At 38.1% G+C, this 25,239-nt stretch overlaps 1 protein-coding gene across 2 annotated transcripts in view; it reads right to left on the minus strand.

Annotated features, from left to right (window-relative positions):
- Window positions 1-6,203: 6,203 nt before the first annotated feature.
- The window catches only part of TMEM182 (transmembrane protein 182), a 31,132-nt gene continuing 12,096 nt past the window's right edge, over window positions 6,204-25,239 (minus strand). For both annotated transcript variants that reach the window (XM_077173396.1, XM_054628317.2), the window contains exons 3-5: window positions 23,962-24,060; window positions 15,285-15,422; window positions 6,204-7,277 (exon numbers count right to left, since the gene is read on the minus strand). In XM_077173396.1, coding sequence (XP_077029511.1) covers window positions 7,054-7,277; window positions 15,285-15,422; window positions 23,962-24,060 — 461 coding nt within the window. In that variant the 3' untranslated portion in view covers window positions 6,204-7,053. The remainder of the gene's footprint in view (window positions 7,278-15,284; window positions 15,423-23,961; window positions 24,061-25,239) is intronic.

A 25,239-nucleotide genomic window follows, 5' to 3' on the forward strand; every position in this document is an offset into this window, starting at 1 on the left:
AGTTTCAGATACCAAAATGTAGGGCCTTAGCTTCTAAGTGGGGCTTCTACTTTGGACTGTCTAGTTCATGAATTTTTTCTTACTCTGACTGCAGAAGCTCTCAGTTTAAAGAGCCCATAGCTGATTCATGCAGTCTTCAATGGATGTGCTTGTTTCACTGTAGCAGCAGAGATATGGACACAGATTACCAAGAGTGATCTGAAGAGCATTTCAATGCCATTGAAATATGCATAGAATTTGTTTGGGTTCCTTTCTGCAGAGCAAAACTGTCAGACATGCTTTTTTACAGTAATTCATAATTGGAATTTAATTACACAATATTCCCATACATCTGAATTACAAGTAACTCTTCTTATTGCAGAAAGGTTATCGAAATATTCACTGTGTGAATCACAGGTTAGACTTATAAGAGGGTCTTACACAATAGAACCAACTGTCACCATCCTGTCTTTAAGTGGGTATGTCACTGCCTTGTGACAGATTTATTCAGGATCATTTGTACAATAAGGTACCCCTAGGTTTTCATTAGAGCTAGACAAACTAAGGTGATAGGAGTTTGGTTTTTTTAAACCAGGCTGGAACTTTTCTTTTCTGATAGTAGAAGCAAGTGCCTTCCATGGATTGCATTCTCTGTAGATACAGAGAGTAGCCAGAAAAATCCTCTGAGGAAATATGAAACTATGCACAGCTTTTCTATATTAGTGTATCAATCCAGCTAAAGAGCTACAACTTACACATACCCTGTTCTGTTCTGAATCCCACCAGTCTCATTTCCCCAGGCACGACTAACACTGGGGAAACACACAAACTAATGGTGCATTGTGCAACTTCAAAACCACAACAGGCATTTGGAGCTACAGAGACAGGACCACAGCACTGGTACACTGGGCCTTGTTTCTGTGGGGAAGGCAGAGAGCATAATCCAGGTTATTGTTCCTCCTGTCTCTTTGGCCCTCTCCTTGTCTTGTGCACCACAAGCACAGCCACCATCAGAGTACTTAAGCTAACTTTTCTAAGCTAGCTGTCCACATGCACTGCTACACAGACATGTACACGGACATGTAGTCTCAGAGACTGCATTCTTAGCTGTCCCACGTGTGGGCCCTGCAGGAGCTCACAAAGCTCTTCAGGCTCCTCTCAGCACCAGGCACAAGTAGGACTGTTCTGTGCATGGTGCAGCACACCAGTGCCTCAAAGGCTGAGGTGCTTCAAGGGAAGCTTAACACTTCCCTCCCTAAAGCCTATTTCTCAGGGAAAGCTGAAAGGGTGCTCTTGTTCTGGATTATGTGCTGTACCTGACAAAGAACCAAGATACTTAACACTAGTCCCAGAACATACAGGAATATGCTGTACATATTGCTTTGACTAGCAACTTGCTATTTAAAGTTCAGGGCAAAGATTTAAACCCCAAAAAGATTTTTTTCATAATTGCAGGGTTCAGGAGAGGGGGAGGATGATGATGTACAAATGGGCAGGACGTCAGAAAATAGGAGTAAAAAAAAAGGATTACATAAAAAACTTCAGTTTCCTAATCAAGACTCACTGGAGCTTCTTTGAAAGCACTATCCCATATTTCCTGAGAGAGGTTAAATGCAAGCTATCACTCCAGCTCCTGAATTTAATACATCTATCAGAGTTCACAATGAGCTGGGCATGAGATCAGTCACTTTGTTTTCCATGGAAAATTCTCCTGTTTTACATTAATAGAATAACTAAATTCCCTACTAAATACTGTGTATTTATCGGTTAATTCTTCTTGGGACTAGCTTTTCTTAACTTTGTTCAATGTTTTGTAAAATTCAAGATTAGTCTTATGATATTAAGAGCAGGTTTCAAATCTAGTTCAGATCTCATAAAGATATCCTCTCTGCTACAAAATCTCACCCTGGACTGAACATAAAAAGACAAAATTAGTCCTTTTCAAGACAGAATCATCAAAGATCAGTGCCCATCAAAGAGCTTTACTTGGAGGAATAAAGAAAGAGGCCAAATTTCAAGATAATGCAGACAGTCAGTGAGACTGGAGTGCTTGAAGCTGCTGGAATTTTTTTAAGTCATTCACAAATACTATATCTACCCTTGACAGGTCATTTCATTCTATTTAGCACTTTTTATTCTCTGTGGTTTATAAGCTCTTAAGCAAATGTAAGAGGGAGGAAAAGCTAACGTGTCTGATAATACACTATATCAGGCTGACAACCTAACTGAATTTCCCCTGTGGTGCTAGCAAAATGCTGTTCCAAAAAGTAATAATGCATACAACCAAAAAAAAAAAGAGAGAGAGAAAAAGGGGTAAAAGGGATCATAGAGATCATGCCGTCACATTTAATTTCAGAGAACAAAACCTGAAGCTGATTTCTCTTTAGATCAGTTGTATACCAGTTGGAACATGGGTGCCTAGCACTGCGACAGAGTAATATGATCTGAGCTTTAAATAGCTGCCAAATAACCATGTGGTGGCTGGCAGCATTAAACGTGTTGCAATGAGAATGATCTGTTTCAAAGTAAAGCCACATAACAGAGGATTAGTCAATCTGATGTGGTATAGAAGAGGAGGGGGGAACGTTTTTCATTATCCTTCTGGGTTTCTTTCTGGTTTAAACGTCTTCCAACTCAAAGATGCATTAATTTAAGCTCTTTCTCTTAATGGTTTAAAACCTGAACCATGTCCAGGTCATTTCAGATAACATCTCCTAAGGTACCCAGGTACAAGGTGGGGAGTAAGTGTGACAAATGTGAAGTAACACCACTGAGACTGTTCCCTTGATTTAACCTAGTACAGAGTGGCTGCCTCTCAGTGTGAAAGGCACCTTCCCTGCACAGAGCTGCTCTCCACCATCCAACCCCCCCACTCCACCACCATCCCCCCACTTCCCTAGTTTGTACCAAATGCATTCTTGCCAGATTTTAGGAACAGATAAGGAACAGATCCACAGCAAGTAACATGGGGTGATTTGTACTGCAAGCCCTTTCCTTATCCTCACAGCAAAATGTTGAGCCTTGCAGCACTCCATGGGGCCCTTCTGGGCTCTTTGGGATGCAGGAGAAAATCAGGTGCAGTTTAGAGATGACTAATCAGGAGTTGCTGCCATCCGTCCATTCCTTCTTACCTTCAAGTCAAATGGCTCTCCTGACCACTATTGTAAATATGTCTCCTGAGTAGATAAGGCATGTAAGGACTGGAAAGACAGACCAGTTTTGGTCTTAAACTGGTAATGTGAGTGAGAGACACAGAGGGAAAAGTGGTGCTGTAAGAACTTGCGATTCTTCATCCCTTCTGTCACTTTTGATTATAGATGACTGACTTCTGTTTTCAATTTCAGTGTCTCCCCCAACTTCAGCTGCATCAGTTCAGACTTACTGTAAGTTAACAGCAGAATTTCATGTGAACATACTTTATCTAGCCTTCACTGCCTGGGAATCACACTGCCAAAAGGACAAATAAGAACAGAAGAGCCAGAGGAGAGCCAGCTGCTGCATCAGAAGGTAAATAGCTCATTTAAGATGTTCAATATGACTTTGTAAAAGATAATAAGCACAACATACTTTGCAACAAGGATTTTGCAGGAATGAAGACAGCTATAGACATTACCTACAACTGTTTTACTAGCAGTTTACTAGCACACTGCAGAGTACAGTCTCAGCAGCAGCAGGTAGGCACCTTGAGGAGAAAAAAAGCAGGCCTTTTTTTGCATTTCCTCAGAGAAGAACACTGTTTTATCTCATTAATGTAAATGCCAATAAACAGCCACAAATTTCATGAAGGTCAGCTCCAGTGAAACCTACAGCAGCTATCGAAATGAGTTAAAAGAATAAATGGGGAAAATCCTTTTCTGACTGGTCTTGTCTGCAGCTGCCTTTGCCACATTGTGTTGATGCATCCCCCAGGGATCAACAACAGCTGTACAGAGGTCTGGCAGATGGCATCAACAGAGGGACACTCACCTGTCTTTTTCTCCCTCCTTTCTCACCTCCTTCTCCTTATTTTCACACTGCCTCCTTTGCGGGCAGTCATAGTCCTTCCCATGCTTGCACTGGGCAAATGGATGATTTACAGATTAAAAGTAATCAGAAAATGCTTCTTATTTACTCTTCTTCCTCACTCTTCCAAACACATTTCTTAAAAAATAAATCTCTTTTCTTCCAATATGATCACAGGCTATTAAGCCAGCTAGGAAATTATTAAGGAAAAAAAAAAACAACCGAACTCCCAAACTCCTATGGATTTGCGAGGAGCACAGTTCTTTGACCAATTTCACAGAATATTTTGATTAGCGTATTTAATCCTCTTTACAATATTTTATTCTGTTCTCATGAAAATCCCTGCATCCCTGCCAAGGATTTTCTAGACAAAAGCATATCTGGAAGAATGCCACAAAGCAAGTCTCCTTAGCTGGCCTGTCTTCCCCAAGTTCTTACAAACCCATTCCCCTGCACATAGCTCTTTAATGAAATCAGAAGAACAGGAGTTAAACTGTGCTTTTAGGCAATAATCATCCAGAAATGCCTCCCCTCCACCCTTAACACCATTCCTTGGTCTGCAGCAACTACTTCTTACATGTCATGTGCTTACCTACATACATTTTTTGGAGGGAGCAAACAAACCCCACCATTTCAGAAGGAGACTGACTTTCATTTCTGCCACTAAGAGGGAATCCAATTAAAGCAAATTGATAGAGCTACAGACTGCTGCCAACGTAAGAGTTTGAGTGAAAAATTTATGAGGACTCAAGAAATTTCTGCTGGTGTTGGAAAGGCTTTCCAGACATTTCCAAGGGAATCCTCAGAAACACATTAGATCTTGACAGCCATTACATCCACAGTCTGACCCAAAGGGTTGCCTCCAAGAGAGGATGTCTTACACACAAAAGTGTAACTAATTTAGCAGCATAATGGAGAGAGTTCTGAAGATGCACATGGGCTGAATTAAGGGCACCACGGGAGCCTTTGGCTCAATCCTTGCAGAGTTTATTAGTTGCTGCTGCACACATGGTTGGGTTTGCTGGAAGAGGTCCAGCTCTGAGGCACCTCTCAATTCCTCCAGCTTCCAAAAGCTGCAAGAAAGTGGCTCAAGCATATTGCCCCCTTAAGCTCTTGTGGAGAAGGACTCTCCCCTGCAGAGAAGCAGACAGGGCTTGGGATGGGGTACCTAGTCAATAATTCTTGAGTTTACCTTCACAATTACCAGTGAGTGTCCTAGACTATAAAGAGGGCAAAAACCAACAGAATGTATTATTTGAGAAACAGTATGTGATTGTGTAATTAAGGGCAGGAATATAATACCATATGCACAACAAGCAGGGTTAATTTCAGCATTTCCTGACTAACCAACTGCATTATGGTGTAACCCTAATGTTCTCCGGATGGCTATCATTTATGTGGGGTTCATGTATATGTGTGTATATATATATATATATATATATATATATATATATATATATATAAATGAATACTTGGTTAAAATTCACCCATCATACTCTCTGGCACAATAATTAAAAACACCATGTTATTTGCCAATAAAAATATTTTTATGAATTGGTAATTATTCTAAACCTCACAGTCCCAGCTTCCCTACCTCCTACTCTTGTTGTCTTCCTGTTCTATAATGTATAACACTAATCTTGATGAGGGAAAAATAAATAAGTAGCAGGAAAACCTGGAAAGCTTCCAATCACAAAACCTCCCAAAATGGAATAACATCCAATCTGGCTCACCACATCTTCTCTGTGGGCATTCCTTTCCTGCCTTTTAGCAATGCTTTCAGTATTCATAACAGCTGTGGAATTAAGCATTATGAACAAGAACAAACCGACATGAAGCCTTTACTTTTCCCCATCAGCCCCAAACTATTCTGCATCGAGTTACAAAGTGAAAACCAGCATACTCTCAGATGGATTTAATTTCTATTTGGGCCCAATGCCAGACAAAGTTTCCCCATTGTTAAAACTCAACCCCATCTTTTCCATACCATGCATGCAGTCTCATCCTTACCCCATCTTCCACACAGATGTGCATGCACACACACACACAGAACCAGCCACTCCTACAATGCAGTACCAAATCCATCTCCCTGGCTGTCTTAGCCAGGCTCATTGCTTTCCCTAGCAAGCCTAGTAGGCAAGTTGGATTTGGTCTATAATGCAGATTTTTAACATGTGGGACAATGAAGGCTGCACAAGACACACATTTTCATGTCCTAAATCTTGTCTTGATAATAAACCTTTTTAATAAAAAATTAATTTTACACAACCATGAAAATATTTTTTAGAGGAGCCAGTTGTTCCACTGAAAAATAAAAGGGTTAAAACTTAATTAAAATATTAATGCTATAATTCAAAATACAATTTTGGCATAACTTCAGATAGTGAAGGCATTCTGGCTTACAGGATCATGCAACACATGGATTTCAGAATACAGAAGTATACAGCTTTCAAATGCATACAGAAAAGAGAAATGGGTAATGAACAGTTAATCTTTTACACATTCATGGCAATTGTCTTCTCTCTTGTCCTCTTCCTATGGATGCTGCATGAACAACTGCACTCTATTTTTATAAAGTGCAGACATGTTTGCTGCTATTAAAGCTAAGGCAAGTAGTGGAAAACAGGAGAGGAGGTAGATTGAATTACTGTGTTTGAATGTTTGCCTTCTCCTCTACCTTATGCCATTCTCTATAAACAGAAGAACAGTATAAATGCTAAAAGATAAATGTATAAAATGTTGATTTGAGGCAATTCATGTTCATGTTTTACTTGCAGAAAAATTTTGTCTTCTTCTGTTTATTAACCTACAAAAATTCTGCTAATAGTACAATGTGAAGAACCACATGTGTACTTTCTAAATAATTAAAAACAACTAGTTGGAACTAAAGGTTGTTTCTTCCTGTACTGAGTTTTGTGTCCCTTACCCTTAAACAAGTAATAGAAGAACTTCCAGAAGTCTGCCTGCACGTTTAAGATCGCCATAATGGTAATAATGTACAAAATTTTGTTCCAGTTTTCACTTGTCACAAAGTTTCACAAGTATTGCTGTATTCCCTTCAGCAGCGTCTGACTAGTCTGAGTGTAAATAAATGTAACGCCCTACCAACAAGAACAGCATTCCTGCTAATAAAGCAAAAAATACTCCTATAGGAGCCAGCATAAAGGACCAGCCATAACGTACATAAACAGCAAAGTCTGGGCAATCCATCTTTTTCGTGTTTGTGTAGTTTTCCAGATCAGCCATGGCCTGGACCCAGATGACATACATCACGACTACCAGCGAAAACAAGACACCTGGAAAAGAAACACCAGGTTTTAACAACAGAGTGTGAGACAGATGCTGGATGCATTTACTGTGTTACCTAAAAAGCCACCAGTGCCTGAGGTCCTGTCTGCATGGCACTGTCAGCCACCACTGGATAATTTTTGCCTTTGGCTTCCTCTAACTAGCACTACCCCCATCTTGCTCCTGATCTGCACTGAAAGGCATGCTCCCATGACATGGTGATATCTGGTTCTGGTAGGCAGACCTTGGTGACAAAATTCATGCAGGTATTTACTGTTTTGAATTCAGGGGTCAAGGTGGGGGAAGGAGGGGGAAGGGAGTGGGACAATCTGGGAAAAAATGTACTTTTGATTCCCAAACTCTCGCATTGTTTTTATCGGTTTTATGGATGAGATATAGAAAGGAGTGGGAAATCTTTCTATTATCTTCACCCCTCTGCATTTGCTTCTTTATTCTTCTGAAAAGGGCTGTGTTTGGAACACAAAATTTCAGAGTATTCTACTCAAATATTTTGCATAAAAATTCAAATGCATTTAATTCAAAATCATCTACCTTTATAAAAGAAGCTCTTGGTAGAAGAAAAAAACCCAACAATAATTAAATAATAACTATGAAGCAGGCTATTAGGAATAACCTCAAATTGGATACAACAGTTTCCTGAAATTAATCCACCACATAATTCACAGCCTTTTCCAAACCACTCCTCTGAAAGGCCTTTGAATTGTTTATACATGATAGTAATAGGAGCACATGTCCTTACAAACTTCGATAATCTCCTTGTTACTATACACCAGAAGGAGATATAAGAAGAAAGTGCTTTCCAGAGTATCAGTTGCATTCCTAATATTTCATTTCACTTTAGAGGAATGTGGACACTTGAGAAATGCAAGCCTGCAGAACAGATGCTCCAGAAGAAGATCTGCTGGAGGACTGAGGGCACGAGCCTAAATTTTTTGCATGCTTCAGCCTGTACCCATTTGCTCCCTGAGCTCCAGCTGTCACAGCAAAGTTGCAGCAGCAGGACCATCTATTCCAGCAATCAAATACTTGAGGGGCACCACCCCATCACATTTTTATCCCAGAATGTTTAGGTGCCTCATTAAAACACAACTCAGTGCACAGTCCTGGGAACACTTACTGCCAAACTTGAGGTTACAAGTTGTAAGTCAAAGGTATTTGTGGTCTCTTCTCCATCCTGCTAAATACTTGCAATGCAACCTTGAACAAATGTGATATTTGCGGCAAAACCCACAAGTGCACTTTGGAAACACCCATGGCCAGGGATTTTCTTCCATATCCACATGTCCTGGTAACCTTTGATGGTTACCTTTCCCCATCCCCAACCTGAGATGCTGCCTCAGAACCTCCTTTCCCACCCTTTCTGCCCTTTTACCAGGGAGCAGCTCTTGTCTCACTCCCTCATTTGATGCAGACAAAACCAGATAGGTTAGGTGGAGCAGCTTAACCTGGTAATCTGGTGATATTCCTGCTATTGCTTTATGGAAAAAATATAATATCTTTACATGCATCCTGAATTTCTCACAGGTGAGAGCTCATGGCTCAATCCTTAAAAACATTATCTTTTGAAGACCAACAAAAAAGGGCTGAGGCATAATCAAAACATTCCCAAAGGATCTGCAGTTTCTAAGAGGCTGAAATAGTAGTAGAAAAACTAAATAAAGAAGGAGGCAGACACATTTCATGTCTATGAAATACACTTCCAGGATTACATTTTTTTTGCTAAGGTTCAAATTCCTAACAAAGTTTGGAAAAACCCAACACTCAACTCTAAGAGGCATAAATTCAATTTCGAAAGTATTTTACCTAAGTAAAACTCAATTTTGATGGAATTTAGTACTGTGCTTGTATTAAACATAAAACCACTGAAACAATCAGAGAGAAGGATCGCCTTAGGGCCAGACAAGAAGAATAAGAAATTAAATTGAAAACTCTTCAAATATAATTCAAATTGAGCAGAAGATTCCTATAACAGAACATCTAATGATAACAGGTAATGTGGGCAACACAGGAAAATTAGAACAAAACAGAGCTAGTAACTTTTGATTAAAAAAGTAGAAAGATTCTGGGAAAAATTCATAAATGGAGTTATTAGATATCTGGATTTTGTTCAAGGTTTCAAAATTTGAACAAAAAATTATAGCACTAAGATTTGGAAAGATACATTAATAATCTGGCAAAATCCACAAGGACATTTGAATTTACCTCTTCAACTGACTGTGCCTATGCATTTTCAAACTAGTTCTCTATTTAATCTCTGCATAGGGGAAAACTTAGTCCAAATCAATAATAATTCCAAAAGTAGTGATGCATATTCTGTTACTATAGCAGCAGGTAAGTATAACCAGGCCTTGCACATCTGGAAAGCCCTCTGGCATCTTGGGTAGAGCAGAGTTATGTAGAACAGTTAGTCAAAAACATCCATCATTAAAACAAAACTGCATCAAAGGTGCTTTAATCTAGAAATGGGCACCCCTTGCTCTTCAGACACTCTGAAGCAACACCTAGGTGGTTAAACTAGAATCAACACCATGTAGGTGCAAAATAGCAAGCCAGGGCTGCCAGTGGTAAAACAACTTCAGGGAATCTATCATCCATCGGGTGTGATTTCACAGCAAGCTGTTACACCCGTGAGTGGCAAATTGTTGGGTATGGAAATTTTCAGAAGAAATGTATGTCAAGCAGAGATAAATGTCCTTTCTTAAAAGGGAAGAAAAAGAAAGGAAGAGTATGCAAACCCTCTTAGTTAATTAAGGCACTAAAGGAGTATTTAAGCGGTCTCATCACCTGCTAATGGAGACTAATTAATAGGTGTATTACTTAGCATGTTCAATAAATATCTTGAACAATAGGATTAGGCTAAGTAAGAACTGACCATGTCCTGTTGCCACCATCAGTATTTCATTCATTAGCACTCCTTTTGTCTAATTTTCACAGAGTTATGACTTCACGGGAGTTAAGCTCTTAGAAGTTCACTGAATGTATATTTATCCTGAGAAATCTGCTCCTGCACTCTTGCACTGACAAATCTATTGTGAATGTTGTGAACTCTCAAAGGCAAGCTCCAAGACAAAATTACTGAGATTGAAAAAAAACCAAAATCCACAATTTCTTGAAGCAAATATTTTTCAGAACAATGTGTGCTGTGATATATCTCTACATTTTTGGCATTTAGACCTTTTTCATAGAGTACAGGCATCCTTTTGCCTTTGCCTTTTAGTGAATAAAAAATAGCAGTTGCATGAATCAGTAATGATGAGGGAAATTATTCCTAAAACATGAAATATGTCTGAGAGAGATTAAGACAAATAAATACTTCCCTCCTACTCCTTTTTCTTTCTTTTTTTCCATTTTCCTTTTTTTTTTATAAACACACGTTTGAAACACAGCACTGTGCAGTGTGATAAGACATGGACTTCTCTGAGGTCACTCTTTTCTGTCTTTCACATTCATTCTTTTGAATTTCTTTCAAACAAATACTTGTGCATATTGTAGAGGAGAAAGAATACAGAACCTTTAGAAATGTCTGTGAATTCAAGAAGCAGTTTGCTGGCCTTTAGTACTGATTCTTCCCACGTAGAAATGCCTTTCACTTGTCAATGGTGAATGGCTGTTTATGGCATGAATCTTTTACTATGCAGACATGAAGACAACAGGTGCTGAAAAGAATGATGTGAGCTTTTTACTTATGCCTGGAAGTTTAGAACTCTTTATCTCACTTGAGGAAAACTTCTGTGTGTGTGTGTAATTTTTTTTATTAAATGCATTTTTCTGTTCTTGTCCTTATTTCAGATTCTACCACCTACCTTGGCCTACTGTGACCTTTATTTAAAAATAGTGGTTGGCATTCTCTGCTGAAGTACTTGCAGAGGATCCCATGCAAAAGTTATGGAAGTAGGTACATGTCTCTGAAAACAGATTTTTGTCGTCATCTAGGATCTCAAACTAAAGTACCATCTTGATTCGGTCTTTTGGCAGGAAGCAGCAGTCATACTTCTAATCTTGTTTCTTCACCAGGGTGTGATTCTGTAATGCTCTGTGCACATCCTGGTATATTGCTTATTGGCATCAGTACAAGAGGACAGTTTTCACTACCAGCAGGCAGAAAGAGGCACAAGGTAATTATGGACTTTACTGAAGTCTGCTCTAAGAGATCATTTTATGACAGATTTCCCTTCTTTTCCTATGACCTTTGAAGCAACTATAAGGCTTCTCACAGTTTTCAGTACCATAGCTGCTCCTGGACCATCCTCTGATGTTACAGACACGGAGATGAGGCTGCAAAGGCAGAACTCAAATCGCTGACTGTGGTATCATTGAACTGATACTCACTTTTCCCCACAGGTCTTGCAGGTGTAGTTTTACCTGTGGACTCAGGTGGTTAATACAGTTACAAAGTTTTGTTACTCCCAATTAAGGAAAAATGGGTCAGGAAAATGATAGATGGTGTTAATTGTAGTTATGATGGCCACAGAATGGCAAAAGTTAATATCCTAGGACGAATATGAAAGGTAAGACCCAGAACCTAGGAGAACACACTGCAATCTCTGCAGAGAACTGGTAGGCAAGATCCCAAGAGAGGCTGCCTTGAAGGGCAAAGGCTACCTTAAAGGTCAGAGGTCCCAGAAGAATCTGGTGTTGCTCATAGACAATTTCCTTAAAGTACAAGAATGGTCCCTTTATGTGCACAGCAATTCAAGCAGGTCTTGCAAAAATGAAAATTAACCTCATACAGAGCTGCATTAGCAAGAACACCATCATTAGATTTGAAAATATTATCACCCTTTATTCAACACTTGTGATATCATATGTGGTAAGCTATGTCCAGTTTGGAGTCCCCATGTGAAACAGAGGTACTGAAAAACTGAGGTGATGACCACCAAAATGGTTGGAGAACAAGTAGAGGCTGAATGAGCTGGGGAATTTTAGTCTAGAGAAGAATCCAGTCTTCATTTTTCTAAATGGAGTTATAGAAAAGATGGGGATAGATTTTCAGAGACCTACAGACTTGAGAGGATGAGATGTAATAGTCACAAACTGCATCAAGGGCAATACCAGGTGAAAACAAGGAAAGAAGAAAACATTTCTCACAATGAAGTTGGTCAAACTGGGACAAGCACCCAAAGATGCTGTGGAACATCACTGGAGATTTTAAAAACTTGATTGGATAAGGCTCTGAGCTGTCTGATCTAACTTTGAAGACAACCCTGCTCTAAATGGGATGTCAGACTTGATTGCCACAAGAGGTCCTTTTCAACGTAAATTTGTGTCACTCAGGATCTCTGTTTAGGCTTCTTGAATGGGTCCCTCCAAAAGGCAAATCTATCTGCCTTAGCACAGAGAAGGTGAGGTGTCCATCTGAGTGTTTCTTACTGTTGACAACAGAAATTTAAGCAGTTGGTTCATATAAAACAGCTTTCAGATGGCTGAACAGTTGGCAAGAATCTCATTCCCAATAATATCTTCAGCTACTTCCTGAACCCTTAGAGGTCACAACAGATCATGCTACAAGCTACACTCTTCAGTTGAGGGAGAGCTTTTATCTGCTCCTAATTTATAAGTTAAGGTTGCAGAAGGATAAAGATACATCCAATAACATATTTCATCTAACTTATTTTTAAGACAAGTAGGAAAATGACATTTTCCTCTTCTTAAAAAGAAGAACTTCTTCCTAACTTCCAAAGAACAATCATCTAGTCTAACTTCCTTCTCGGAAGACTATTCTTTACAGTATAACACATACTTGGATTTTGTGGTAAGACATCATCCAGGCTCTTTCAAAACAATGTGCATAATTCCTTTTTTTTTTTCTTCAAAACAACTTGCTGGTTTCTGTCTTAGAAGAACTCTTAACTTCACCAAATCTAAGTCACATTAATCTAAGTCACATTACATCTTTTCATTTTCCCATTAGGTCTGTGTTTAAGTAGATGCAGACCCTGGCTGCATCCTGATCACATGTTTGAGAAGTGATAAATATGCCCCACTTCTCATCACTCTCCCCTTCCATGCCCTGCTTTGATTTGGCAGGCAGTTAAATGAACTCTCTAATCCTGAAGGAGATAGGCACAGGAAGGGATCAGGGCAGCAGGGAGACAGTAGAGCACATCATCCTCTTCTGCATCAGATTCTGTCTTATCTTGCTCTGTCTTGAGCAAACTGAATGGGTCCTATTTTCTCCTGCCACCACCACTTTTTTGACAAATTATAGCAGGATTTTGCTACAGACCTTTGCTTTTCAACAACAGTAATGGTAATAGTAAAAATAACATAGCTTTTTTCTAAAGCCCTGATTGAGAACAGTCCTGAAGTTGAAACATGCTGCATACAGAGAGAGTAAAAAAATCAGGATTTCCCTTGAAGAACATTTGCTCTATAGGGACAAAGGGTAAAAGGGGCACAGACACAGACCCAAGGTCACACATTGGGATAATAAAGCTCACTTAACTTCACATACCTAAAGAAATAGTCTCTCTAGATTCTCTTAGTAAAGGGAAGAGAGGTGTAGGGTTCCTCAATAGCACATTCATCTGATCCAATTAGGCCCCTCTTTCAGTATGAAATGAATCCCCAGCTGGGGGAACTTCTTACATGCCTACCGTTTTTACTGCCATTGAATGTTATTGCCTCTTGCAGGCCTCATAGGGAAGCCAAGGGAGGCTAGCACAGGCTTGGGGATCTAACTTTCCCCTACCTAAATGAGGGCAATGAACTGACCCAGAGTGAAGAACACAAGCGTCGCTTTGCACCTCTGCCAGTCAGTTCCACATCTTTCAAGTGCCTTTTTCCTCTCAAACAGCTTCTGCTACTTTCTAGTGACAGCTGAGGTTTTTCATGCATTACAAATGCAGAAAAAGAGCAAGACTCACATGGGCTCTTGCCCTGCAAATTAGTGACAAAAAGCATTGAAATATCTTAGAATCTCCGTCAGCCTATGAATATTTTTTGTATGTCTTTTAAAAGTGTGAAGGAGCAATTCTCAAGAGATGAAATGTAAGTATGCAGGATTTTCTTCAACTAAAATATTATAAAATACTTCCCACACTTCACTGAGAGTCCTTTGGAAGGGAATAATGATCACTAGCTGCATATGAAGAGCTTAGAGGTGCAGTGGGTAAGCAAGGTCAGGGGGTCAGTAGGAGAAGCAAAAAGAGAGCCCAGGCCCTGTGGTCCTGACACAGGTGGCTCTGCCCTGTAACACAATATGTTCTCACAGGGCTGCCTCTCATCAGGCTTTAAACCAAGGAGAACAGAGATGGAGCACATACTATCATTTACATCCTATATAACTATATCTTACACACCAGTGTGACACATTCACAGACTTTTCAAGGTTAAGCAAACAGCATGCCAATGAGCTGCCCACATCAGCTGAGTCCTGGGAGGGTGCATCCTCCACTGCATGTGCAGGTTATGAGGAAGGAGGGAATTCAGTTATTTGTTATCTTTCATTCGCAGAGGTTTAGAGCTCCTACTTACTCATACATGACAACTACTTTGTTTAGCCCCATCACATTCAAAGCATTTTCCTGTATTGGTCATGTATATGTGTTCTGTCTCCCAACTTCTTCAGAATCCACTGTAATCATCTTTTGCATCACTGATAAAGGACTAAACCCTCTCCTTAGCTAAAGCCCTTGAGAATCCTATAAGGCAACATGCTTAAATATGCATTCTTTTTCCTGTTAAAAAAAGTAGATTGAAATTGCAGTGTAATTCCATTATTTGTCCTGGATGTGGGGTTTTTTTAACCTTAACCCAAAGCTTAATATAAGGTTTTTTTAACCTTAACCCAAAAATAGCTTTTATAATAGCTTCATGACTAAATAACTGTGCAAAGAACCTGTGTCCAAGGCAAGCATCCACAAGCCAAAGGATTAGAAGCATATGCTTTCTCTTTCTTTTAACCAGGATTGATACAATTTTTGGTTAAGGAAAATGGAAGAAACAACTCATCCTTTCTACTCTATAATTGACTGAGCAAACAGTATACCCACCAGCAATGATGAAAAAGCCTCCTCCTGCTTTGTATAAAATGTGACTGGCAAAAGGAGCTGCACAGATGATGAGGAAACTAGCCACCACAACAGTGAGTACTCCCAGGAGCATGAGAACTGTCCAGAAACCTCGATAAACTAGAGAACAGGAAGACAAAAGAAAAAGAATACAATGCTTTTTAGAACTTATCCAAGTGGGTAACAAATATTTTTCTTTCCCCTTCTCTTATCACTTGCCTTATTAACAAATGAAACACTAATTTTATTTTGCATATACATTATATATCACGTGGATCAAAATAGGTTTGATTACCAGCCCTTACCTAATGATCATGGAAAACAGAATGTAAGTTATTGTGAATGAAATCCATCTGCTGAATATTTAGCAATACCTTGTAAGATAGCAACCTGACCAAACTGACACTCTTTAGAAAATGGTACAGCAAAGCTATAGCAGTGATTCCTCGGGATAAATGATTAGATTGACAGGATTCAATTATTTTACCAAAATTGTGTGGAAGAAGCAGAGAGCTGCAACATCTTGACACTCCTAGTGCTGAGACTGTATCACCAATAACAATCTGTAAGTTCATTACAATTTACGGCTGGATAATGCTCCTTATGTATAGCCATATTCAGCAGGAGAAGCTTAAGCTAAGAACAGGGAGAAACTAAAAAAAATGTAAACTGTATTTCTGAAAAACAGCTAAGTGTCTTAAACCAGCCTATTTCTGCTCTAAAGCTCTTTGTATTTTATTAAATTTAAAATGTGATGTTTCAGAAGCCCGTTAGGCAGTGCCAAGCAGTGCTGAATTAATGGATGCAGCTGGTGATAAATGAGCTGAGAGTTTTGTGACATACTCTGGCCAAAAGAGTCTTTCTAACAATTAGTTTTTAGCTGGTTAATTGCACATCCATTTAACAAAGTCATCATTTTACAAATGCTACAAGAGTGACATAAATTTCTCCCATGAATTTAAAAATTGGTACATTAACACAACCCATTAGTAAAATTATGAGTTGTAAAGATCTCCATCGTCAGATCTGAAAATCTTGAAGCACTGACAATTCAGTCAGTGAAAAACATTTCCACCCAACTGAGGGAAAGCATATAAGCCAGCTGGCAAGTCAGGAAAAGTGTATCACAAAAGAAACTGCCACTTATCATCTGACAGCACCTACTTACTGTTATGGAAAAACACAACCAAGCAACTATTATACTGGTTCATACCCTGGAAGACTCAAATTCATACAGCTTGTTAGAGACAGCTATTCAGTAATAATTCAGGTTTGCTCTCATCTGAAATCTGAAGGCTCACTAGGCATTAGCAGCTCGTGTTTCCCACTAATGTATTCCAAAAGTCTATGGTTTTTAACTTGACCAGCTTAACACAAGTTAAAGAATACATCATCAGCCTTGTAAATGTATTAGCTAGACCACGCTCTCCACATTACATTAGCCACACTTTTTAAATAACACCCTTTTTAATCCAGGCAAACATTCAGAGACATAATTTTCCGCCACACTGATCAGCAGATTTGGGCATAAAAAGGATGAATGTGTCTGAAAATACCTGGCAGAAGGGTTAAGATTGTGGTTTGGTTCATATCCAAGTCTCCACTTCACATAAACAAAAAATTATTGGAGTAGTAGGTAAGAAATAAGGCTGTGGCTCAGCAAAGCTGTTAAATGTGTGTGTTGCTTTAAGTACTATACCTCTTATGGGATTTAGGCACCTGTTTAAAGTTAAACACATAGTTAAATGATTCACTTAATGCAAATGGACAGCGAATGGAGACCTAGAAAGGTAAATCTCTCAAGTCCTTCAGTCTTGGGTTTCTGAAGCAATTTCATATTATTTTACTCATGGGGCTACTTTGATAAGCTTCATTGCAGTCTCCAAGTCCATGGGACATTACTTCCTCGTTTAAAGCCTAATACCACTAAATCAATCTATAACCACCCAACTCTTTTACATGGGTGGCCCAAGGTACTTCAAAGTCATACTACATAATAGGACACATTGGCCAAAATGAAGCTTGAAAAAGCTTTCTTGTATATTATTATGGTCAGTCACCTAAGTCATGGAGCAGTGTTTCTATTTTCTCAATGGAGGAGGACACGAGATTCTCCAGCATTACAAAACCAACGTCCATTTTCATTATTCACTCATCATACAGGAAGCTTCCAAGTCTGCTTTTTGTGAGATTTCATGAGAAAAGCTTGATTTGATGCTCAAATATTCTTAGAAACAGAGCACAAAAGAAGTACAAATGTAACTGATGAAAATTTGGTTCAACCTTTCTGTAACTATACAAGAGAAAAGCTGTTTCTCTGCTCCAACACTGTAACTATTTAATGCATTGTGTGGGAAATACTGATTTCACCTCACTATCCCCTGACAGAAGCTTCCATTCTATTTCTCCAAAACAGTTATTTACTCTAAAGAATCACAGATAAAGTATGATTATCCTAATACTTGTTTATTAAGCTAATTCAGTCATTAAACATCAATTAAAAAATGGAGTGTAGTTGACAGGTACAAAGTCTGCTCACAAATCTGTGACTTTTCAAGTAAAATATTACCCCCTCTAATCTGCAAGGCAGAAAGTCATTTGGTTCATTTGTGGCACAGGTCTGAGGAAACACCCTACAAGCACTTAGACTTTCACTTTTGCAAGGGAATTAAAAAGCCCTCATTTTCCTGCAAAGATGGCTCACTTATTTTATGATCTGATCATTTTTGCTTAGATCACATTTCCCATAATCTCTGCCTAGATGGGCAAGATCAATTTCTAAAGGGCTAGTCATTCAAAATAACAGCTCAGGCCTACTGCTGTAATTTAACTTAGCTGTCATCTATAGATAAACACAAAAGAGCAGGTTGAAATTAAATCTTCCTAAGAATGAAATTACTCTTCAAGTCAAAGACTTTGCTGCTCTGAGGTTGAGACACACAATAATAGATAAAATGCAACAGAGGATGCTGCTTTGAATTACTCCTCTTTACATCCCATGAAAAGGGCTGACACTGTGATCCAAACAGTCTGTTTCAAGAAATAATGGTTTGGTGAACCCATACAAAGTGTATCCATACAGAAGTGTTAACAGAAGTTTGCACAATTTCAAGTCTCACTGAGGTATTTCATAGGATAGCCCACGTTCTGGTCGAGATGACAAGGAGTACCCTTGCCTCTTCCAGATACTTCACAGATGTGTTAGAGTTACCCACCTCAAATACATGCATTATTCTGTGTTTCCTACAACAGAAGAAATAAAGTACAAGCACTACTGCAGAGTGCAAAGTAAACATATCTGCAGTGCTTAAAATCTTAGATAGCATTTCTCTGTGTTGCAAGAGTACTAAACAGAAGGTTTTGTAACTCATCTTGGTAAGCCAGCCCTTTGTTGAGTACAACATTTGCCTAGGAAATGACAGGCAGGCCTAAAAATAAAAAAGACTTAGTGGAAAACAGGAGTACACACAACTGCATCATTGGGCCTGCATAGGAACATTATATTCCTCCAAAATTGCATGACCTGTAGTTTTCCCTTACTACTTGTTTTTCTCACTAAAGATCCTAATTTAGGTCCCTCCAGAGATTTTCACATTATTTGAAAACTATCTGGGTTTGTGGAGTCCCAAATTTTGGAGAAAGGGAGGAAATTACCACAAGCCTTCTTTTCTAGTGTAGTAGATCCCAGCATTGATCACAAAGTTCCAGATTCGTATTTTAAGATGTTACTGATGCATGATTTGAAAGAGAAGCAATAATTAATTTGAAAAGTTACAGAGCTGTATTAGCTACACTCACGCTTGCGAAGCAGTCATGGACACCTCTGGAGCTCCATAATAGTTACACAGGAACAGCCTAATGTCACAAAGCGACACCCTTCTACTGTTGGAGATGTTAACATCAGCATCATGAAAGCATATCAAGGATTTCACTGCCCTTGCTGACTCAAAGTGTTTTCAAAACACAGCCATCAGACCATACAAGTACTGTGGTCTACCATAAAAACCCAGGCTACTTAATCTTAGATTTAATATCAACATGAATTGTTAAGCATTATAAGGATGAAAAGCCTTTTGAAACATGTGTTAGTACAATGCCACATAAAAATTTCCAGGTGTAGGTAAAAGGTCTTAGAAAAGTTTCCTTGAACTATCATGGACAAGCTCACATCCAAAAGGGACCATTTCCTGTGATCTGACAGTGGATTGTATTTTAGAATGTGCAGTTTTTTACCTCTCTATTTAATGTAAGAGATATTGAAATGCTTTTGACAAGAGTTTTGCCACACACAGTGCCAAAAGTGAAAGGCAAAGGGCCTGAACTGCTCTCAACCAGGAGTATCTTCTCCACAGATAAACAGCTGTAAATGAAATCACCTATCTCAGCAGCAGTATAGGAGACACACCTGGCAACACAGTAAACCTTGCAAGACTTTTCTCAGCTTCATTCAGCACCCTTTACTATCCCTTAGTAATATTTTTTTTTTCAAAAATAGCGTTAACACTAATACAACTACAATATTCACAAATACAAATATTCACAAAACGGATACACTGCTTTTTTAAAATCCTTCTTACTTTATAGCTGCTTGGGGGGCTACAGAGATCACACTTATAAATGTACTGTACTACAATCTCTCATGGGCAATTATATGACTATTACATAAGAGCATTTTTTCCCCTAGAAATAGACTACTGCTAACATTTCACTGGTACAACTTCTATTTTCAGATTTCATGGCTGATATTTTCCAGATTACTTTAGGTTAATTTCAACCCATTAACAAACCTGCCAATAAGTTTGATCTCACCATTTTAGATTAAACAGTTGCTAAATCAGATTTTTGCTTCAGTTCTATAAACATTGTGTATTATCCATTAGGCATTACTTAAAATGCTGGCAATGTGCCCAGTACTGGACAAAATAAGATACCAATAGTCAGGAAAAAAATACTGGCAGCTACAAATCAGAGTATTAAACTAATATGCCAGTGCTGCCCCACTAAAATGCTTCCACTTCAGCTTCAAAAGGTGTTGGGGTGATTTACAACAGTTAGGGCACTATTGTGTATTTCCAAATTAAGATGAAAAAAATCCCCTTAAAATAAAAATAATGAATTAGTGACTAAGTGTTAGATTTTTCACTTCTTCTTCTCACAAATAATCTCACTATGGCCAATGGGACTATTTCCATGAGTAAGAACTTTGCACATTTTCCAAAAGCAGGCCTAGTATTGTCCTATAGTAAAAGAACTTTAGGAAAGTGTGATAGCCCTTAAACATCAGTGTTAAGTAACCTAATGACATGATATTATGCATGAATCTAGCTAGCATTGAATTAATATTAAAAATACCATACTATTATGTTTTCAGAATAGCCTGATGGGGCAGCTAATCTGTTTATGATTATGCAATAATATGTCTATTTTAAAATATATAGGTTACTGCTGTTGTATTTCTCTTGCCTGGTCTAATTTAATTTTTTTATTCCTAGGTTGTAGTTTACTGCACTTATATACATGAATCATCATAGAATGAATCATCATAAAATGAATCTGCTAGCAACACAATGAGGTGCTAAGTCAACTTAAGAGCTGCACAGTATAAAAGTTGTCACTCTAAACCTCTGTGCCATCACAGAAAGTCACTAGAATCAGGCTTCCCCTGAGTTCATTTAGAACCTGTTTCAGGTTAAGATAAATGACATGGCCTACGAATTTCTTAATATACATTAACCATAAATGATGGATCACACAGCTTTTGATGATACCTTACCCTACAGCTAGGGGAAGTCCTCCCCACTCTGTTGAGACTATTTAACAAAACCAATGAACGCACAGAACCATTATAACCATGATTAAAAGATATAGCCAACTGCAATTTCAAAGCAGTGCTATCTAGCCCTGTTCACAGGGCTAGTCATGCATCTAACAGTAATGATTAAATGATCTGATACATTAAAGTATGCATTCAAACCTTCAATATAAGCACCCCATAAGCTTTTCTGCCTTTACATTTACATCTAAGTCTGCAGTCCTTGACACCAAGAGTTCATAGTCTAGGTTTGTATACCAGAATGAACCCAGCCTTTGGTCTAAATCTTTGTAAGGCAGACTGAAACACTAGAGTTCCCCATCCTCAGTGCTTTAAGATTTTTGGGAACTATAACACAAAAGCAAACCCAACATACAAAAAGATGTAAATAAACTAGGAGAGGATAGGTGAACCTGTTTTGAATTCTGGCCCAGAAAAGTTCTGAGTTCACATTCCTACTAAAGCCAAAGGAGTTATGTCAACAGAGAACTTGGTCCAGACACTGCACTCAAAAAGCATCAGAGATTTCATGTTCCTCAGGCAACTTATCTTTGTCTGAGCTCTTTTAGCTGGATGATGACACGGCGCTCCAACAAACCACACTTGTGTCTCCACACAAGTGACTGCAGAAGGAGCTAAAGTTAAATTCAAATTCCTCTAAGATCCAAAAGTCTCTTAAACCAAATCATCTGTAAAAAAGTCACATGCCTCTACTTGTTCAACAACTAATAGTGCTCTGAACAGAAAGTTAGAGATTTTTAGAAAATGTGTTGTATACATGTTTGATTTTTCTAATGAAGTTTAAAGCTCTTTATTCAGCTGTTTCTTTTTCTACGAAAGAGCAAATGAAGATGACAGAAAAATTACTGTTATCTTGCTATATTTTGTTAAAATAGAACTTGATTGACTCACTAAAAATACTATGATAAACCTGGGTAGAAGATTTGGGCTTTTTATTATCCTAGAAAGAGAACATGTCAAGAAAGGTATGAGCCATGAAAATGGTTATATTTTATCAAGAAAGAATAGCAGAACCAAAAAAGGGGACAATAATCTCAAATTTTTGGTAGTGCCCTTTTATTCTAATTTTTGCTGATGCAAAGTATTAGATGCAGACAACTGGATATACAAATCATAAATGAAATCTTGTTCTTCAGGGAACCAAACTGGAGACTTTTGCCACTTTTGGTTTATAGAGAACCACTTCCTGCACTGGGAGTCAGGAAGAAGAGGATAACCGTCTAGCATTTCTTAATTTAGCAACTCCAGATGAAGCAAGGTTTTTAAAACCTGTTTGCCAAATATCATGGGCATGATTGTCAAACTAGACTAAAGGAGAAACAAGTTTTGAACTAACAGAAGAGATGATGACACAACCTTCTTCATAAAAAGTTGTGAAAGACTCTTGAGCAATCATAACTGTTCTAATAAATAACTCAGCTTGGATGCTGAAAATGAAATGTAGGCATAAAAAACCCCAAACCGTCTTCAGTTTTAATGAGCTCAAAAGCAATCCAACTGTATCTATTTATATAGCAGGAATGGCTCTGAATATACTCTACCTGGGCCAGCATCTATAGTACAGTTCTGCCTACTTTTAATCTCCTAATATGAAATATAGATAGGAAAATTATATTTGAGCAGTGGCTCTTTTGGCAAACATTAACTAAAATTAATTAAACTTTTGATGATATTCCTTCTCCTTTTCTTTTTCTTTGTTTGTCCACTTCTGTGTAATCATGCAATATAATTTGAGGAACCTTTGTGAATGTATGAGTGAATGGTGGAATACAAACTCTGTCTAGGCTATTAGGAGCTGATGACTCTGTCACTTTCAAATGGAAAGATAAACTGTTCTAGATGTGCTGTGAAGTTACAGATTAGATCTCTGAATGGTGAGGTCTGAATTCTTCCTGGACAAACAGGTCATAATTTCTAAAGATTAACAGAACCATTATAATTTTAGTTTATTTTCTTCTTCATGTCTGCAGCATAAAAATTGGATTCTAAAGACAATTCAAGGTTAGCAAAAGCATAATTACAGCCTCAGGACAGGAAGGGATCACTAAGTTCCTTAGTCAGCAAGCTCAGATACATGTAGCATGCACACATCACAGGTTGTTTAAAAAGTCATGTGAAATAGATATGAGAAGTTATTTACTTCAAATTTGTTTGTGTAAAGCTCTTAATATGAATAAACATTCCTGGTATTTTTATCTCTGTCCTAAGTGTTGTAAAGACTTTCTAGGCACTATTCAAACATAAAATTTTCTATTAATGTTTATCTTTCACATGTATATAAATATATACTCACATGTATCTCTGTTGCAGTACAAGAATTTCTCGGTGAAGTATATCTGAGTCACTTAAACTCAGATAGCACCAAGGCTCTGCTCCTACTTCCACATAAAGTAAAAATGCAGTAGATTTCCATACGTGTTTATTTATTTAACAAAAACAAAACTCCCAAAAAAAAGAAAAAAAAAACAAACCAAAACATCATAAAAAATTCCAACTAAAACCAGTTTTATTGAAATACATGACAATAAGTACTTGTTTAATGTGTTCAGCCCAAGGAAGATAATTACTATGTTGGAGAAAAAAAACACTAAACAGGAAACATCTCTGTTTTTTTTGGTTTTGGTTTTTTTTTTCAGTTAAGCATTATTTATGTGCTTTGTTAAACAGGGGCTTAAATATTCATGTTGTAAAACTATGAGAAGTATGAAATACCAAAATTCTGTTAATTAAACTGTGTGGAGCGATAAGGCTGTTTTATTTTGAAGCATCCAAATTGTTTTCTTGAAACTATGGGCATTGTATTCATTTGCACCAAACAATACTTACTGATTGCAGAGTCATAGGAGGTGGAGTTGTGTTCATCTCGGAGAAGAGGAAATGGGGACAGGTAAGCATGTGTACAATTCTTAGAAGGTGACTGGTTGGCTAAAAATGAAAGAAAGCTAAAGATTAATATTTTACTGCCTTAACAATATTGTGTGCCTGTTCTTCAAATGGGCAAACTGAGCTTCATAGGTCAAGATTTCAGGTCCTTTCCTAGGCAACATCTTACAGTGAATTTGGTTTGGTAAGAGACTCAAGCCTTGTTATCCAAACAAGAATATTCCTTAAAGAGCAATACAGATTTGTACCCTGGGACAGTAAATGAGCCCTGCTGAAAGCACACTGCAATTTATATGTGATGCATATGTATGCCTTTGCATGCATATGTACCTTTCTCATTTGAGGGTTAGTTATATTCTTCTCATTATTACATGTGCAGAAAAAAAACCACAACCAAATAAACAAAATCCAGGCAATTACTTTTTCTTTTGTGAAAGAACAATGAAAATATCAAGCATCTTCAGAGAGTTTACTATGGCCACAAGTAAGAGTCCAGTCTATGGAATGAATATCCTCCAGAAACGAATAATTTCACCCTTTATACTAAATACTTCTAAAAATATCAAAAAATTCTTCCTGGCAAAAGACAAAAGTTGACTATAACTTAAACCCCATCTAAGTTTCAGATTCCTGACCACATAATTTTCAAATAAATAACAAGAGGAAATTAACTACAGTAAACATTACATTTTCCACCCAAGATAAAGCAATATATTTGGCAAAATATGGGCTATTGAAGTCAAATCTGCATGATGGCACCTGCTTTTCACAAAGATTATGGAAATCTTGCAATAAGGTGAGCGAGCTCCCTACCTCAGAGGGAGCGCCAAAGACTGGAGAAGAAATTTTGCTTGATTTCTAAATGGGAGGTTTTGGTTGTAAAATACTCTCTGATCTTGTAATTCTATCTATCTTAGAATCCTGGATGTAGTGGAAGAAAGCAACGGGTCATCTGTGAATGTAATAAAGAAACTCTTCTGGAGATGGTGTGTCCTACACCATTTTCACTGTGGAGTTGCCCATTCCCTTCTTAACCTACTTGTAGTCAGTTAAGAACAGATAGAGAAACTCCCCAAGCAAAAATTCCTGGACCAGGCTAACCACTAAGCTCTTTTTTCCCTACTTAACAGAAATAAAGCAACTGTTTAACAGTAAGTGGTAAAGGACTTTGTAGCTAAGAATGGACTCAGGTTAGCAGGGCATCCATAACAATCACAGTGT

The sequence above is a fragment of the Agelaius phoeniceus genome, chromosome 2 (assembly GCF_051311805.1).
Source record: "Agelaius phoeniceus isolate bAgePho1 chromosome 2, bAgePho1.hap1, whole genome shotgun sequence".
Lineage (NCBI taxonomy): Eukaryota > Metazoa > Chordata > Aves > Passeriformes > Icteridae > Agelaius > Agelaius phoeniceus.